This window comes from Etheostoma spectabile, chromosome 5, assembly GCF_008692095.1.
Source record: "Etheostoma spectabile isolate EspeVRDwgs_2016 chromosome 5, UIUC_Espe_1.0, whole genome shotgun sequence".
Classification (NCBI taxonomy): domain Eukaryota; kingdom Metazoa; phylum Chordata; class Actinopteri; order Perciformes; family Percidae; genus Etheostoma; species Etheostoma spectabile.
The window spans coordinates 2329861-2349630 of record NC_045737.1 but is presented as its reverse complement, the minus strand read 5'-3'; the positions used below and the strand labels follow the sequence as shown (position 1 = coordinate 2349630).

Genomic DNA, 19770 nt, shown 5'->3' with positions numbered 1-19770 from the left:
AATATTGTCCACTGAGCAATTATTTCCAATTTGAAAGCAGTTGCAGTTATACTCTTGATTGTGAAACAAAATGAAGTTGAAAGTGTTTTCACTGCTAAATTTTGTATCTAACTGAAAGGTATTTAGCTTGCTTTGGTTTCTGTCAGACTAGCTATTCATTTCAATGTTGTTCTTCTAAGACAAATGTGGAATGATAACCAAGGTGTTGGTTGGCAGGTTCCACCGGTGATGCTCAGCCTGATGCACTTCCCTCAATGCAGGGCACCTTGCCACACTTCATCCAGGAGCCAGAGGACGCCTACATCGTCAAAAGCAACCCCATTAAGCTGCACTGTCGAGCCACACCCGCCTTACAGATATTCTTCAAATGCAACGGGGAATGGGTGCACCAGAATGAGCACTTTTCCCAGGAGTATAAGGACCTCAAAACTGGTAAGATAAAGTGTTGTGGCTTTCTTCCAACCAATGCTAACCTGTATTTTAAGTATAAGGTTGTGCAGCCATCTGATGATTTGATATGATACATAATGTGTCACAGCTACTGTTGGAAATGGCAGTTGTTTAATCCTTGTCAGAATGTACTCAATTTTCCCAGAAAAAAAATATATGCATACATTCATAAATGATGGTAATGTAAGTGAATCAACTACTCGGCTGCAGTAGTTTCTTCCAATTACTTATTAATACTTCCAACAAAGTGCAAGATTAGATAACAAAAACGTAGGTTGGTCACCTGATTTAACAACTAAACATCCAACCACCTCAACCACAGAAACAACACACGGAAACGGATTATACATTTAATGGATTTTCCTTCGCTGCCACTAGAGGTTAGAAATATTTAGATGGTCATATGCTTCGACAGAACTACTTAGACTTTGGTAGTTAGCAGAGGATATTCTAAAATTCTGTTTGGTTTTCCTTTTTATCTTTCCACTCCAAAGATTGTAAGACTTTTAAGAAGGTTAGTGTAAGTACACAAGTAAGAAAAACATACATTTTCCAGTCACATTGTGTTATAAGTGTATCTCACTTGGTTGGGTTAACAGCTGAACTGAATAATAAAGAGGTCACAGCGTTGCACGGGTTTCACAAATAGTGAAGGACCTTTTTTTTCCGCAATGATAAATATAGTTAGTTGCAGTCCTGTCTATATCTCAGTTAAATTCCTCACTTGAATCCACAGTTTTCCTTTGTCTAGTTAAAATGAGTGCAGGCATTGTTTTCTCTGTTAACACCTACTAACAAGGTGAGAAGTGAGATTGTAATTCTTTTCTCTTTTTCTTGCATAGTATAATAATATTTAGAGTAAGCATTTGTCCTTTAGTATCCTTGGGAAGTGTATAAAGGCCACAGGCTTTTGTGCTTTATTTGATAAAAATATTTTTGGCCACTCACTGAAAACACACAAAAGATAATTTACTTTCTGCATTCATTAATGTGGCATTTCACTCTGCATGTAGATGGGTTCAGGCCCTGACCGCAGCTACTTAGACTAACCTTCAATAAGAATATCACTGTGGCTTCAGATGTTCTAGGCATAAAAGCGAACAATGGCAAAGCAGCTTCAGTAATCATCGCTGGGCCGTGCAATATGGGCTCCTTTTTAAGCCCCTAACATTGCTAGATGGAGGGGGATACTGTACCTCATCAGCACAAATTCAGCTAGTTTCACACATCACTTATAGAAATGTATAGTACTGATTTTCAAATGTGTTATGACATACACTGGTAGTTCCTCTCTGACAGCAGCAGAAAAATGTTGTAAAACTGCAAGTTTATTATATATTATATTTATATATATTATATATATTTATTGTACATTAGTACATTAATATTTTTCAGCTCCAGAATAATATTTTCTAACTCATTTTATTAAGTAAATTGATATTAAATTTAGGGCCAAATTTTTGTAGCTACCTTAGAGCATTACCAGTAAATAGGTGTTATGGGTCACCCTGAATTAAAAAGCTTACCCCTAAAGAATGTTATCAGTGTGGAGTGTAGTTTCATTTCATTAAAAGATGGACGCTGGCACATTGACTAAAAAAATGGTACTGGTTTAGCAAGTCAAAAGCCCACTTTAAACCACTGAAGAGAGCAGTCAAAACAGCACAGAGAGCAATCTGTAACGCAAAATATCCCAACACTTTTCTAACTTTGTCTTTGTGGGAGAATCTTAGGGAGAATGTTTGGCTGGATAGAGAGATGGGTCAACAAAGCTTGTGATTTAGACATGAAATGTTAGCTATTTGTTGCTGGTTTCAATGTTTGATAGAAAACAGTGACAGCTCTTGAAAAAATTGATAAGGGGCGGCCATTTTTCTGATGATGATTAAGGTCACATTAAGTTAGACAATATTAACAATATTAATTTTTTGATTAACTCATACGTTGCTACGTCTTGTGTCTACTAGATAGCAACACAGAGCAGAAAGATTTCCCCTTTAGCCACATTAGTTACAGGTGGGAAGCTATGTAAGAAATTAGCATCCAGGAGCCTTCATAGGCAAAAATTAAATGGCTCCACAATTATTATTTCACTTCTTCATTATTTACAGTACAATAATCCAATGTTGTGTTATGTAAAATAGCTCAACAGGACATTTTTAGAAAGATGTGTGCCTCAACATAAAGACGTGGGCATCTTTAGAACTACATTTTCTTTAAAGTGCTACTTAATAAAAGCAAAGTACCACTGTCCAAAATAAGTGAATGAACAAGTGAGGCTTGACCTGATTGTGGTCTGTGCATCCTGGCTTTACACATTGAAGACCAAACCAGAATGACGAGGTGCTGCTAGGTTTAACTAAAGAATTCTGATATACACATTAATTACTTACTTCAAAAAGGGCTCATGATTGAATTGGAAATATGGGCAACAGAGCATACTTCACAACAAGCAAGCAAGAGCTTTTGATAGAGGCTACTAAAAACAGTGATTTAAGTTATTGGTAATAAGCAATTTGTATGGACTTCCATATTTTGCCCTCTTGTTTAGATTTGTGAAAATAACCATGAACAGTGATAGACATTTTGCCTGAAAACAGCATTTGAAATTAATTACTAGAAAGGTTAACACAGCTATTGCTTTGTAAATATGAACAACCATATTCTGGCCATTTGCATACATTCATCAACTGTGAACTGATTTGGGGTTGTGTGTGTGTGTGTGTTGGGTGTGTGTATGTATGTGTGTGTGTGTGTGTGTTAAAAAGAGACAGGGAGAGAGGGACAGAGAGGGAGGCTACATTACTTGTACTGAAACTGTGCTTTTCTCTCTTTCAATACAACAAAGCGGTCAATGCTTTTCTCATTGAAATCAGGCATACTGAGGACTAGTTCCCTCTCCATAGAAAGCATCGCCAGTGTATTCAGACGTTCCTGGCCCATTGAATTTTGTAGGAATGTCTTAACTCGTCTTAAAGTTAAGAAACATCTCTCAGCTTCAGCTGTCATAGGACTATTTATGAGGATGTTTAACAGAGTCACAGTCTCAGAAAATGTCTCCTGGAGGTTGCAGCTCATGAGAACCTGGTACAGTGCACCATAGCAGCCCTTGAATTCAGGATTCTCATAGATCAGAGAGAGTTCTGTCTTGAGCTTTGCCTTGTTCAGCATGGGGTTTGCCTTCACAGTGGCATTCAGAGCCTCATCAGGAAATTAATGGCAGTACCTTTAAAACATATCTGCGCGGTACACAAGGTGGCCAGTGAAAGAGAATATTGCTTTGGTGTGAGCCAGAATGGTGTCGCAGACCTCTTCAGACACCCTCTGGTTCTCCTCTTCTCTCAAAGCCGTTCTGGGTCTTGTGGCTCGTTGCTGCTTGCAGCTGCTGTTTGGAAGAGTCCTTGAAGGCAAACAGACCAATTGTTTGATAGGCTATGGGCAGTTTATGTGACGCACAGGTATATGTAATTTATGTATGTATAGTAAAAAGGTTTCAGTATACCCACTTAAAATGGGCAGGGATGTATAAAGTCTTTAGTGTTTAAGTTAGCCTTTGTGTCTGGATGTGCAGCACAGTATATAAAGTAAGCTAGATTACATCACTGGCCATATATAAAGAGACTAATGTAATTTCTAACACAAATGCAGTCTCCTTTCATGCATACATTTTCAAACGACAGAGCTCTGCTTTGAGAATGATCAAATGATATTGTTTAATTTTACCTAATAGCCTGCACACTGCTTGTGAAGCTGTCAAGGGCACGTTTGATGAAGACAGCATCAATATCCTTCTTCTGGAGCTTCTGGTACAGAATATAGACGTGGGGCATGATTTTGTGAAAAAGCAACAGGAAAATAATGAAATCTTCATCATGAAGCATCCTCACATAGCCAGATGCCTCTCTCACGCTGGGCTGGTCAAATGAACTCAAGGAACCTGTCCTGATGACTTCAAAACATTCTATGAGGTCGTCTTGATTCTTGTACACACAGTACATACATACAGTGTTCACGACTCTGCTGTTGAAGTTCCACCGTGTGGGTGAAGCTCTGGGCAGTCAGTTTGGTCAAGAATGCTGGCCCGTTTGGGTGACAGGAAAAAAAAGTTGCACTCCTGCTAAGATCGGAAAAGAAAATATTCACTTTTTTGATACGAGAAGTAGCTTGCTACATGATTGAATTGATCTGATAAGCATAGAAATGCACATAATGGTCATTCTTGAAATTCTCACGCACCTTTTGCTGCACACCAGCTTTCTCTGCCCTCATCCCACTGGCTCCATCGTAAGCTTGCACAATGAGTTTAACTGCCTCATTGTCGGCAAAAAGACACTTTTTTGCTGTCTGATCCTCCTTCAGGGTGAAAGAGTAAGCAGGAGTAGCACAAGTCTGCATTGGCTACGTCATAGCCTGCTAGCAAGGAAAATCCTCAGTTGTAGGATTTCACCCCCTTTGTAGAAACCTGTTGAATGTTTAAATTTTGTCTGGGAGGTAGTACTTGTTTTGTTGCAAATTTATTGTGATTCGTTTGCAGACTAGAAAGGACTTCTTTCAAAGAGACAATTAAGTTGCTGAACGCTAGCCATCTTGACAGTAGAATGTGAATTGATTACGCATGAATTGCACGCAAGTGCAAGCCCTCCCAAAAGAGATTGTGTTGAAAGCTCTGATATTTAAAAATAAAATGGATTTTACATGAGAGTCTATGAGAGACTTCTGGGGCGATTTTCAACAGACTGACATGGCCCCAAAAGAAGCAGGACTTTTTGAAGCACAACTTTTGCCTGATTGGACATTTAGTGGGCAACTCAAATGTCTAGATCAGAACGCTGTAAACAATTGTTACCATGATAGAATTGGTTGGAAAAAATCCCTCCTTTTCCCATTTGGCAGTGCGTTGTCCAAATCGCCCTAATTAACACACCGCCCCTGCTCCGCTCCATGTCTACTTATGTAACGGAGCTAACCGCTAACAAAGGTAATCGTTGCTAACATGGCCTTCAGTTCTCCGTGCCTGTGTCCATTAACTGTATTTTGGACTCAAGCCCAAATAAAACCCTGGCTGTACACGTTTAAACTACAACTCAGAGGTGTTTGAATGACAGAAATCTGCTTAGATGAAATCTAAATGAGTGCAACATGTCATGTAACATGTAGCCATATCACTGAACAGCATGCTTAGGATCCCCAAATCACGAATTAATACACTTGAAAAAACAATGATCTAACCAACAAAATAAACTGTGATTTACTTTTGCCTTAGTCTTATATGATTTAACAGAATGGATCATATAGGTAGTATTACGGGTATTTTATCTGCTGAACCGTGAAAAAGGTGGGAGGGTTTGTGTGAAAAATCTTTTTCTTTGTGTGCCAATTGCATTGAATCAAGAAAGACAACCTCTTGCATCATTGTTAATAACAGTTAATATTTTACATTCATCATTAGGATAAGATTTTTAGGGGGTTAAACTGGCCACTTTTGATTATTGTTAAAACCACCCCATGCCCCAAATGACACATTTGCGCGTACTTGTGGACCAACCAATTTCAACAAGTTCAAGTGAATAATATAACAATTTACAAAAAATATTGTTAATTGTGTCATGTGGTGCCCCCCCACTGGCTTTGAATGGTTGGTGCCCCAGGGCACTGGTCCACTTGCCCTCATTAACTATCCGGGCATGGACGCTTCCCTACCTGTAGACAGGCACGGATTTAGAAAACAGAGGCCCCTGGGCACAAAATCTTGGAGGCCCCCTTCCCAGAACTCGTGGCACACACAGACTCTTCATTTTCAGAGACGGGAAGTAACAAAGTACAAATACCTTTTACTGTACTCAAGTAGATTTTTCTGATATTTTCTTTACTTTTTTTTGTGGCGACTTTTTCCTTTTACGCATTACATTTTAACAAAAATATCGGTACTTTCTACTCCTTGCATTACGAAATTGGCTTGTTAGTTTAGTTTTGTAAAGAAGGTCGTCATGTCGGAGAATAGCACGGACACCCGTCTCACACCGCAAGCGGGCATGAACCACACAGAGGAAAGGAGTGAGAGAAAAGAAAAAGAGACTGGAGGATAATCAGTTGAGATTGTGTGTGTGTGTCTTTGAAAACTGTAAATCGTATAACTTATGTTGTCAGTTCATTTAGGCCGGTTGTATCGGTCTTTAGTTCTTGCCCATTTAAAGTAAGTTAGGTAGTGATGTGGTTGATTGTGTTCTTCCCCTGTTAGCTAGGTTGCACGGTGCTTGATTGTAATAAAGCATCAAAAGAGAGAATTTGTCTCTGTCATGTTTTGACAGACACACCTGGGGCGAATTTAGAAACCAGAATCAACTTTAAATACAGTCTTAATCTAGTACTCACTAACACGTTTCAAATAATTTCACTGGAGTTACTGTCACCAACACAATATTCAATCTAATTGGATGGTAAAATACTGTATGTTGCACTTGACGCACCAAAATGACTTGACAGATTCGGCGGCATTCTGCATTCATTCAAGCAGCAAGACCCAAGTCCTCAGCCTTATCTGAGAGAGATGTTTGAGATAGTAGGCATCAAGAATGACTCCTGGCCAATGTGCTGTAACTCTAAAAGTATGGGAAACTTATATATTAATGTCTGCTTAGTAATTCATATTTAATCCTTTATTTTCTTTCCAAAATCCATATTTGAGCACACACACATACAGGTAGATTCCTTTAAATGGGAAGATTAAAAAAGAGAAACTGGATCTGTGAATTCATATGTTGCTGCTCAGTCAGAATCTTATTAACCTGGAGTGCCAGTCTTTAACAAATCATATATATTATGTGATGTTTTAGACCTTTTGGCCGACATCCATTTACATGTAGGCAATGGCATATAAAGAGCCTCTTTTCATGTCCACTAAAGTTTGTCAGCATACTCTCTAGTACCATGCGTGTGGTCTAGGTAGCTTTGCATAAAAAATGGTTGTCATTCACAAGGCTACTTTTACCTTTATACTTTTAGTAAATTCCCAAGCCTGTACTTTACTTAACTGTACTTAGAGTATTTTTTAGTACAAGTATCTGTACTTCTACTTAAGCACAGGAAGTGAGTACTTTCGCCATCTCTGTTCATTTTTAGAAACAGTAAAAGTAAGCTGTGGGTTTTTCTTCATTTTAAAATAGAACCACTCTCTCCAACTCCCTTTTCTAACTGTGACAGCGAAGGAGATCTGTGAATATCTATAAAACAAAAGACAAAATAGAAGCTATCAAAGAACAAAATCAACTTAATTTATTGCAATAAAGCGGATTACCCTCATAGCACAAAATCAATGCTACAGCATCTTAACAGAAAACATCCAGTCTACTCCATTCCACAGTGCTTAACCGACATAAGTAAATCAAACCAAAAACAAAGGAAAGAAAAAAAGTAGTGGTGACCACAAACTGTACTTGTCTTAACAATTTTATTATAAGTCATAATAATAATAATAATTAATTATAATAAGTAATTACATAAATGTAATGACACCTGACATTGTAACGCTGTCACCAGGGTTAGGCAAGTTACTTTTAAAAAGTAATTAGTTACAGTTACTAGTTACTTCTTCCAAAAAGTAACTAAATTATATATTCAATTACACATTATAAAAGTAACTAGTTACTTCAGAAAGTAACTAATGCGATACATCAAGTACATTTTTAAATGCTCAGATGTGACCCCACCTCCACCTCTCTTTAATGGAACTTAAAATACATGTGCATCTTCAATTATTTGTGACAAATCTGAATATTATAATGAAATGGACACTTAATACAATGGTGGATCAATACAAATAACAACATAGATGTTTTGGAACTTTTGATATTCATTGCTCCTCAACAGGACCCAACTGGGCAAAATTAAATAATGGTTGTTAAGCACTATAGCAAAAATAAATAACAAATATGTGTATACTTTTTGTAGTGCTAATAACGTAAGCGGCCTGATGTTTATACTTTTGTGCTGGTGTGTGCGCCGAGCCTGTGTGTGTGTGTGTGTGTGTGTGTGTGTGTGAGATAGAGCGAGGGAGAAGTGAGAAAGTGACAGTGATTAGCTTCGGAGCAAGTAGCCACTCTAGATTCACAGTAAGATACCACGGTGGGAAATCTTTAGCAGGAAAAATTCATATTTGACCGCAACATGTTCTTCAAAAGGCATGTCATCAAAATCATCAGTATTATCAGTATCGGTATTATCTTATGATTAAAATGTTTGTAAATTTGCACACTTTAGATTTTCGAGAAAGAAGCATAGCCTGCTTTATTTATTTATTATTTTGTATTACATTATCTTCCAAAATTATTATATATGGTGGTGACAGTTAATCAATTTTGGCAAGCCTGTCCAATTGTTTGATTTGAATGACAGCATTGCAGCGATATACGCGCTTAGTGTCCTGTCTTACAAACTAAAACTTCACTGGTAAGACCAACATAACAATATAATAAAAAACAACAACCATGATAACATCTTCATTGGCCGGCTGTGGCTTAGTGGTAGAGTGGTTGTCTACCAGTCGGAAGGTTGGTGTAATGGCATTGTACATTTTTTGTTTTTATTTGAAGGCTGAAGCTTCATTTATAAACAAAATCCCAATTATTGTCATTGGTTTTGAGATGTTACTTACTGTGAATACTTTGTCTGATAGGCTACAGCATGGTGGCATAGTATCAGGACATCGTCAGTGGTGCATGGCTAGGGGGGATGGCCAGATGATGGGCCTATTTGGGAGAAAGTCCAGGGCTGTTTTTTAGCCCCAATCCATCCTTGTCATTGGCTATCAACACGTCAGTCGTTTAATCGTAACCAATCACATTCCCTTTCCAATGGTTTATAACATGATAGTAGCATCCGATGGGAGCCAGTCCAAATAAATGTGGTAGGTATTCTCACCAGTACCTGTTTTATGACAACAAATATGTTTTGTAAGTCATTTTAACTTTATGTTGGAGAAGGAGTATGTTTTTTCTAACAGCGTAGAAGTGGCTAAAAGCATTTAGCAAAATGTGGTCACTTGGAGAGGTTTTGGAGGGGTTTGGATACACTAGTGACACCAGTTATACCTAGGGCCGGAATAGTACCCCCAGGGGCCCCTGGGCACTGAAGCTCATTGGCCCCCCTCCACCACCATAACACCCAGGAGGTGATAAAAAAAATCTATTGACAACCAGCAAACTGCAGGCGGCTGATAGAACCTTTGCCCCACCAGACAGACCCACAACTTCACAAGCTGTAAAACTCAACATGTACTGCACTTGACAACTACCTAAGTTTCACACAGGCCTATAGCAGCATCCCAAAATAATGATGCAATATATGTCTGATATGCATGGCATTTCAATAAATGAAACAAATTCATCTCCAATTAGAAAAAAGACTTTGCTTGGGCCCCAAGTGCGCATGGGTCCCTGTGCCTGTCCCCATAATGCCCATTGGGTAATCTGGGGTTGGTTATACCAAATATTAAAAACTCTCTAGCTCCCATTAGGTGATGACTAGAGTTCTGAAACTGTATAGAGGTCTTGTAGACAAGGTGTAGAAGGCATGTGTTGTGTTCTGCGTTGTATGGCATACAATATTCTTGTTTTTTAAACAGGGACCAAAATAACTATTTTGAACCATGTTTGAACTGTTGTAGTATGTTGTGTTTTAATCACATAAACATACTTTCAGAAATTAGAAGAATTTAGGTTTCAAATGAAGCCTCATGCATGCATTTTGACCTTGCGGTTCTTCTGTTATAAGGAACTACCCTTTACAAACGGGAAATTGGCAAAAATCAAGCACAAAGTGGTGGATTTGAACATGTTAAACATTGTTTTACTGTATTAATAGATCTACATCACAAGACGTGCCTTGAACATGACTTTCCCTCTCTGTCTCAGCAGAACACCTGCTTTATTGGTTTTTCCTCTTTTAAGCCATAACACAGATTATTTTTGAATAATTCTAAAATTAAATTGAGGAGGAGTTAAGTGAATTTGTTTGGATCATGACTAATCACTGAGGAGATATTATGGATAGACTAGACCATCTAGAAACCTTAAAGGTACAATATGTAATATTTATGCATTAAAATGTCTAAAATTGACTACACCTATGTTATATATTTGTGGTTGTCCATTTACACATCCCAAATGTTTCCAACAATATTCAAACCCAGAGAAATGAATTAGTTATTGTATTTTAATAACATAGGATGTTTCATTAAGTCCCCTGTTGTGGCTGTTGTTTTCTCTTTTTAGGAGTAATATTTGAGTCATGCATTATATATCTTAAAAAAAAACAACAACCAGCCAGGTCACGCCTTAACCTCGCCCTAGTTGGGATGTATACCATGCTCTAAAGGTCTTTGCAATGTACCCCCCAGCTGTGGTTCAAACCCCCATCTCCTGCATGAAGGTCAATGGTGTTACTCATTGAACTGCAGCTATTTAGTCAGAATGACATGAATAAACGTTACTAAACATTACTAAAAGTAACGTGGATGAAACTGTCATAAAACCTATCATCAGATATATTTTAATTGGCAATTGACTATTTGTTGATTTTAATCAAAACTACTTTTATTGTCACGTAGGCTATTTATAACTGCGAGAGTGAGTGTGATGGATGCTACTCACAGAGAGACGGCTAACTCATTATGAACGGGTCCAGCACGGGTCGAATGGCGGATGCACACGAGTTTATGAAACGTCTGTATCTTCACTGCGCTGCATTTTTATGAACTATGATATTCTATTATATTACCAAGTGAAGGAGTTTAAGTACCTTGGGGTCTTGTTTGCAAGTGAGGGGACCATGGAGCGTGAGATTTTTTGGAGAATTGGAGTAGCTGGTGCGGTATTACATTCCGTTTATTGCACCGTTGTGACGAAAAGGGAGCTGAGCCAGAAAAATGGGTCATGACCAAAAGAACGCCTCGGGATCCCCCAGTCGGAGCTGGTTGATGTGGCTCGGGAAAGGGAAGTTTGGGGTCCCCTACTGGAGCTGCTGCCCCTGCGACCCGATACCAGATAAGTGGATGAAGATGGATGGATGGATGGATGGATGGTATTCTTGCAATGGGTCACATCTCTGGCCCAGGTCCAGCAGCTCCGTCTCACACAAGTGAGTTACAAGCGGAAACACTGGTACAAATACAGGTTTGCCCCTCATACTTAACAATATACAGCTGTGTTAAGAAAAATTAAAACTGTGGACAAATGTCAGAAGTGTGGACCGGGCCGCTGTTTGGCCGGGTGTGGAGTAAGAGGAGAGAGAGTAGAGGAGAGATTCAACACAGGCACGGCTTTACAGACGAAATGGGTCATGTAACGCAAAATTAAACCATATCCATATAAACAGCACTGTAGCGGATGCAAGGACATTAGCACCGGTGCGTCCTAGAGGAGCTAGCAGCTAACAGAGGCTACTAGCACCGACTAGCACTGCTCACTGCTGTTGTCTGAAAAACCGACGGGACAAAATGTTGCATTTACTGGTAAACTGGTAAACCTTAAGACCAACTATCTGTTGAGTTTTCCTCCCGTTACTCTGTCCTCTGTGACTGTCTACATCTAGAAACTAAGCTGCACGGGGTGCAGGGAACTACTCTGACTGGTTCATGAGCAGACGGCTTTACGGAGCGCTAGATTGGCTTTGCAAAAAACCCGGAGCGTTCTATGAAATTACGCTTTAAAAAAAATAATCGCTCGATCACGCAAATTTGATCGTCGGAAGTCAAAATTGTGATCGTGATTAAAATTTGATTAATTGTGCAGCCCTAAATGAGACTATAACTCCCATAATACCATGCCACTTTACAACATCACCAAAACTCTGTTTACATCCATTGTTTCGATTGATAAACCCCCAACGACATAAAATTACATATTGTACGTTTAAAATAAAATAATGTTTGAATACTGTTACAAAAAGGTCTACACACCCTACAGCTAATTCTGATTTGAGTTTCAGGTCGCGGGTGTGATTTAAAGTGTGAGGGAAGCAGTAGTGGGCCATACCAATTAGTTCCCATAAGTTTTTGTCACACGGAAGTGTGTTAATTAGAAGACATGACTGAGGCCTCCTGAAGGGATTTCAGGCAAACAACAAAGCCAGTGTGACATCTCGGCTGGAATGCTCTGTGACAACGGCGTCTTTCTTGCATTCATGAAGGTCCCTCCACAGGAAAGGGGCTTTAATTGCTTCTAGAAGTTCATTATAGTGTGATTGCTATGCTGTGAAATTGTCATAAGCTTTATAATTGCAAAATGAAATTTAGAACTTTAGTTGCTGTTTTGTGTGCAGAGGAATAGTACAAGAGGAAGTAAACTTGCTGGTAATCGTTGGCTCACTTCATATGCCACATCAACACTCAGCATCCAGCAGGAGGGAAGCTAATCAGTGGATTTGACAGATAAGAATTTAAAACTCTACCAAAAGCCTGCTTTGCATCAAGGCTACAAATTGCAGCTGCTGTGTTCACAACCACAGCAACAGTAATATCTGATATTTCTGACTCAGAAATTAAAGCAAGAAGCAAAGTTTGATTCAGAAGAAGTAAAACACATGGCTGTCTGGCATGACCACTGGCTTACGGCTAAGTGATAAAAACGTTAGCAACAGGTAGGGCCGTTGTGGCTGGTGGATGCCGAATTTTACCAGCCACTTTTTCCAGAATTCAAATTTATAAAAAGTGGACTAGCACATTTTAAATTGGTTCAATACATAATTTTGTATTATTAATACATATTTTATTAATGTAAACAAATTAAAAGTGATTATTAGCCCTTATTGCCACACTCTGCTCCAGGGGCCCCATTTTTCCACCTGTATGGCAGTGCACTTGATATGAGACTTGGATGACTCGTGGTCTTTTATTGTCTCTAATTTAAGGTTAGTTGTTCCTCCCTAGACAACGAGTAATTTCTAGAGTAATTAAATTGCGAGGACCATTGCGTGGACTGTCCGTCTGTAAGGTAGGCTATAGGGTTGTGTCGATGTCCATCATTGTACATCATGACGGAGAGCCACCATCGTCAGAGCTGGGAAGTAACAAAGTACAAATACTTTGTTACTGTACTCAAGTCGATTTTTCAGATATTTTTACTTTACTTTACTATTTATTTTTGTAGCGACTTTTTACTTCTACTACTTACATTTTAACACAAATATCGGTACTTTCTACTCCTTACATTTTACAAAATTGGCTTGTTACTTTTGTTTTGTACAAGAGGTTGTTATGTCGGAAAAGCAACATAACCCACGCACCCGCGCGCGCACCGCGAGCCACACGGAGAAAAAAGTGAGAGAAAATAAAAAGAGACTAGCTGTCCGGACGATAATCAGCTGAGATTGTGTGTGTGCCTCTTTGAGAACTGTAAGTCGTATAACTCATGTTGTCATTTCACTTAAGCCTGTTATTGGTCTATAGTTCTTGCACATTTAAAGTAAGTTAGCTAGTGGTTTTGTTGTGTTCGTCACCTGTTCACCAACTTCAGATTCTGTAATTTAATTGACAAGTGGATGGAAACTTAGCTAGAGAGAATTTGTCTCCGTCTGTTTTAACAGACACTCGTGGGGCAAAATTGGAAACCAGAATCAGCTTTAATCCAGTCCTAATCTAGTTCTCAACTTTCACATAATTTCACTGGAGTTATCCTTATTATTGTTTACGTCATCAATACCATATTCAATCTAAAAATATGGGAATATATCTACTATAGGCCTACGTTGCATTTGAAGCAACTCAACAGATTCAGCATTCTGCATTAATTCACAGCAAATCATTGCGGCTTGATGGCGCTAACGTTAGCACATAGTAGTAGGAAGGGCGACATGATTGAAAATGAAGAAAACAGAGATTTGTCAGACAAGCAGCAAGACATTCCCATCATCCTCGGCCTTATCAGAGAGAGCTGTTTGAGACAGTAGGCATCAAGAAGGACTCCTGGCCAATGTGCTGGGGAACTTATTAATGTCTGTTTAGTCATTTATATTTTAATCCTTTATTTTCTTTCCAGAAGCCATATTTGAGCACACACACATACATCTAGATTCATTTAAATGTTAATGGGGAAAATTAAAAATAGAAACTGGATCTGTGAATTCTCACAGAATGACCACTGAATTCATATCTTGCTGCTCAGTCAGAATCCTATTAACCTGGAGTCCCAGTTTCTGTCATAATAACCAAATATGTGATGTTTTAGGCCTATTGGCAGACATCCATTTAAAATGTAGCCATTGCCATACAAAGACCGTGTTCTCCATGTCCACTGAAGTTCCTCAGCGTGCTCTCTTGTGTGGTCCAGGTAGCTTTGCATTAAAAATTGTTGTCATTTGCAAGGCTACTTTTACTTTTATACTTTAAGTAAATTTCCAATCCTGTACTTTGTTACTTTTACTTGAGTAAAGAAGTTTAATCAGTACTTCCACTTTTACTAGAGTATTTTTTAACACAAGAATCCGTACTTCTACTTAAGTAGAGGAAAGTGAGCACTTTTGCCATCTCTGACCATCGTGATACACACACACACACACACACACACACCCCACACCCTGTCAGACACACACTAATCCTAGTGGACGGGAAATTGACAAATGCGTTGATCTTAAACTGGCAAAGACACTTTGCGCTGTGCTGCCCCTTAAGTGGAATCAACTTTCTCCCCCCCATACATGCAACCTATTTGTAATGATCGTCTCTCTCCCTGTCAGTACAGTAGCTCGCTCTACTTGGTCTAGTAACCTATCAGCATACAGTAAGGTCATGCTCTGCACCTTGGCTCGGACACAGCGGTCTCAAGCAAGAGAGAAAAGGCATCACCGTGGAATGCTAACACACTTTCCTTTATCCCCTCATTGGACTAACGTTGTGCATCAATAAGTAAGTCTGATGGCGATATTATGTAGGATTTATGAATGTACGTTAGCAACAGTTGGCAAGATGGCGCTGTGTCGTGCGGCAGCCTGTTGCAGCAGCTCCTGATTGTATGCGTGCTTTGTGTGTTTTTAGTCACTTTATTTTTATTTATTTTTATTCTTTAAGTGTTGTTAATCTGTGTTAACGATGGGGCCTGTAAATTTTGGAACTTTTCTTTTAGTTTTATTCTTACTTTGGTCGTGTTTTGTTACTTCATGTTACGCTCACGGCAGCGGCACTATTGTTTACACACGCGATCAGCTGATTGCGCTGTGTGGACCTGTGCTGCTGCCGGGGGCCAAACATGAAATACCGACGGAGCTACGAAAGAGACGCCGGGGTTGTAGAGGAGGAATAAAACGGAAGGAAAAAAGAAGAAAACACAGGCCTGCCGTCCCAGCGATCATCATGGGGAATGTACGGTCTCTGGGGAATAAGACGGACGAACTAGCAGCGCTCATCAGAACCCAGAGGGAGTTCCGCGAGTGCAGCATACTGTGTTTTACCGAAACATGGCTGCACTCGCACATCCCGGACTATGGTGTAGCGGTACCCGGCTTTTTGACCGTTCGGGCGGACAGGAACGTTACAGAAAGCGGTAAGAAGAATGGAGGGGGGGTTGCACTGTATGTGAGTGAAAGGTGGTGCAACCCGGGACATGTGAATGTGAAGGAACGTTTCTGTAGCCCGGACATTGAACTGTTGGCTGTGGGTTTTTGTCCGTACTATTTACCGGGGAGTTACGTCCGCCATAATGATCGCGGTCTACATCCCACCGTCTGCTGATGCGGAGGCAGCTGCTGACGTCATTAACACCACGGTCTCACGACTACAGACGCAGCAGCCCAACGCCTTCATCGCTATCTCTGGGGATTTTAATCATGCTTCTCTGGATAAATCCCTCCCGGACTTTAAACAATACATTAACTGCTCCACTAGAGACAATAAAACTTTGGACCTGCTGTATGCAAATGCTAAGGATGCATACAGTGCCACTCCCCTTTCCCCCCCCTTGGCAAATCAGATCACAATCTTGTCATGTTGTCTCCTGTGTATGTTCCTTTGTGTCCTGCGGCAGCCTGTCCACAAAAGGACTGGTGAGGAGGTGGACTCAGGAGGCTGAGGAGGCACTGCAGGACTGCTTGGAGTCTACAGACTGGAGCGTGCTCTGTGAGCCACATGGGGAGGACATCAACAACATGGTTGACTGTATCACAGAATACATTAAGTTCTGTGAGAACACCACCATGCCCTCCCGGACTGTACGCTGTTTTCCCAACTACAAGCCGTGGATCACCAGTGACCTGAAAGTTCTTCTGAAGGAGAAGAAGACAGCTTTCAGGTCATGGGACAGACAGGAGCTTAGGGAAGTACAGCACCGACTGCGGATAAACTGAGGGAGTGTAAAAACACCTACAGGAGGAAGCTGGAGGCCAGTCTTCGCAGAACAACATGAGGGAGGTGTGGACAGGGATGAAGGAGATCACCGGGTGTGGGAGAAGAAGAGGACAAACACCAGGCAGCCGTGATAGAGCAAACGAGCTGAACTGTTACTTTAACAGGTTTAGCTCACAGCCATCCCCTGCCTCCTCCACCACACCACCAACCCCCCACACCCCCTCATTGTCTCCTCCCCCCCACCCTCTTTTGTTCCAACATCTCCCTCCTCACTCCCTCAGCCCTCCTGCAGTCAGCCAACTCCCCCCACTACCACTACACCACATTTCTCCTCCCCCCACTGACACTTCAAGCTCCCCCCCCTGCTTTGCATTCACACCTGGCCAGGTGAAGAGACAGCTGGAGAGGCTACACCAGCGCAAGGCTGCTGGCCCGGATGGCATCAGCCCCAGGGTCCTGAAGACCTGCGCCAGTCAGCTGTCTGGTGTTCTCCAGTACCTCTTCAACCTGAGCCTGAGCCTGCAGAGGGTGCCGCTGCTGTGGAAGACGTCCTGCCTTGTCCCGTCCCCAAGAAGTCGACTCCATCTGGCCTTAAGGACTCCGCCCAGTGGCTCTCACATCTCATGTGATGAAGGTGCTGGAGAGGCTGGTCTTGGCCTACCTGAGGCCGCAGGTGAGTTCTTCTCTGGACCCTCTACAGTTGCCTACCAGCCTTGTCTGGGAGTGGACGACGCTGTCATCTATCTTCTGCAGCGAGCTCATTTGCACCTGGATGGCGGTGGCGGCACTGTGAGAATCACATTTTTTGATTTCTCCAGTGCATTCAACACCATCCAGCCACTGCTATTAGGTGAGAAGCTGCGGGTGATGGGTGTCGGTGCGTCCATAGTCTCCTGGATCATTGACTACCTGACAGACAGACCACAGTTCGTCCGCCTTGGACCGTGTTCTGTCTGATGTGGTGTGAGTGGTACGGGGCCCCCGCAGGGGACTGTGCTGTCTCCTTTCCTGTTTACCTTATACACCTCAGACTTTTAGTACAACTCGGAGTCATGTCACCTACAGAAGTTTTCTGATGACTCTGCAGTTGTTGGGTGTATAAGGGATGGACAGGAGGGAGAGTACAGGGCACTGGTGGGTGACTTTGTGGAGTGGTCTGGTAAGAACTGCCTGCTGCTGAACGTAGATAAGACCAGAGAGATGGTGATCGACTTCAGGAGGACGGGAACGCTCCGCAGCCCCTTTGCATCCTGGGAAGTGACGTGGACATGGTGGAGGAGTACAGATACCTGGGTGTCAACATCGACAGCAGGCTGAACTGGAAGATCAACAGCACTGCTGTTTACAAGAAGGGGATGAGCAGACTATTTCCTGAGGAAGCTGAGATCCTTTAACGTGTGCAGCAGGATGTTTTGGGGATCTTCTACCAGTCTGTTGTGGCCAGCGCTCTGTTCTCCTCCGTCATCTGCTGGGGCAGCAGCATCGGAGCCAGCGATAAAAACAGACTGAACAAACTGATCAGGAAGGCTGGCTCCGTGATCGGCTGCAAACTGGACACATTTGAAGCTGTGGTGGAGAGGAGGTCGCTGAACAAACTGTTATCTATCATGGATAACCCTGACCATCCTCTCCACCCCACACTGGTCCAACAGAGGAGCAGCTTCTCTAAGAGGCTCCGACAGCTCGATGCCGCACGGACCGCTACAGGGAAAAAAATTTATTCCCCAAACAATAACCTTTTTAAAAGGGCTCCTGGGTGTAGATTTAGATTTTGGGCACCCACTACGCACTAATGCAACCTGGACATTTTGGTTTTTTTTAAAATTTTCCTTTTTTAGCAATTTTTTAAGCAGTTTTTTCCCCTTTTTTTTCCCCCCCCCTGGGACAATTAAATTTTGTTCTTTTTTTTTTTTTTTAAAAATCTGGTTTTTTTGTCTTTTTCAATCAAAAAGAAACAGAAAATAACTCAAAATTTTAAAAAAACACCTAAATAAAATTAAAAAAAAAAAAAAACCAAAAAAAAAAAACCCTTAACAATTTAAAAAAATCAAGGGGGCCACATTTTTTATTACTGTGAACAAAATATTTTTAAAATTGGAAATTTAGGGGGGTATGTTGGACTTAGTCCCAAAAGATTTAAACCATTTCCCCAGGCTAGGGGGAAGGGGGGAAGGGAAGGGCCTCCTTTATTCTATGCATCCGAAGTAAATGTGTAAGACCATACATTTTTGGCAAGCGAGTACATTTTTAATTTCAAGGAAGATAACAACTTTCAGCCATAAAATGAAAAAAAATCAAAATTTACTAGAAACATTCCTCAATCCTCATTTGATATTCAAAAATTTTCCAAAATAGCAAAAAAATTTTTTCCCTATCTCTTTTAACAATATTTTTTACCCTTTAAAACAAAAGGTGAGTTCCCAAAACAAAGAGCTTGATAATGTAGACATTTCCCGTTTTTTGCTGGGGGTTTGGGAAAAAATTTCCAGGGCCGGCTATACCAAATTTTGCCCGCCCCAAAAAATAAATTAGACTTTTGATCGATTTGCTTTTTTGAGGTTTTAGTGGGAAAATTTCCAAGCCCCACAAACCCCGGGGGCCGGTTTTAGATAAAAACCTAAAAGTAAAGTTTGTCCCAAAACCCCTTTAAAAAATTTTTGAATTTTGGACATTCCCAAAAGGAGTGAAACCAAAATGCCTTTATCTCCACACTTGGCACATGTACCGGGATGTTGGGATTAAATTTATTTAAATAATGTGGAGTAAATATGTTCTCATCAACCATTTGTATTGGATAGTTTAAAATTTGAGTATTAATAGATTGTGTCGGGTGCCTTTAGACGGGACCCTCTGCCATTCCTTACTGATATGTTCATTTAAGTCATCACACCATGCCAATCGTTTGTGCTCCGAGGATTTTGGGCACTGTCTTGATGTTGTTATAAAAGCAGATATTGGGCCCTTCTTCAAATGGTCTTTTGTTGCCAGTT

At 40.7% G+C, this 19770-nt stretch overlaps 1 protein-coding gene across 2 annotated transcripts in view; it reads left to right on the top strand.

Annotated features, from left to right (window-relative positions):
* The first annotated feature begins 219 nt into the window (after nucleotides 1–219).
* Nucleotides 220–19770, top strand: part of unc5db (unc-5 netrin receptor Db) — a 265211-nt gene continuing 245660 nt past the window's right edge. For both annotated transcript variants that reach the window (XM_032515156.1, XM_032515155.1), the window contains exon 1: nucleotides 220–432. In XM_032515156.1, coding sequence (XP_032371047.1) covers nucleotides 255–432 — 178 coding nt within the window. In that variant the 5' untranslated portion in view covers nucleotides 220–254. The remainder of the gene's footprint in view (nucleotides 433–19770) is intronic.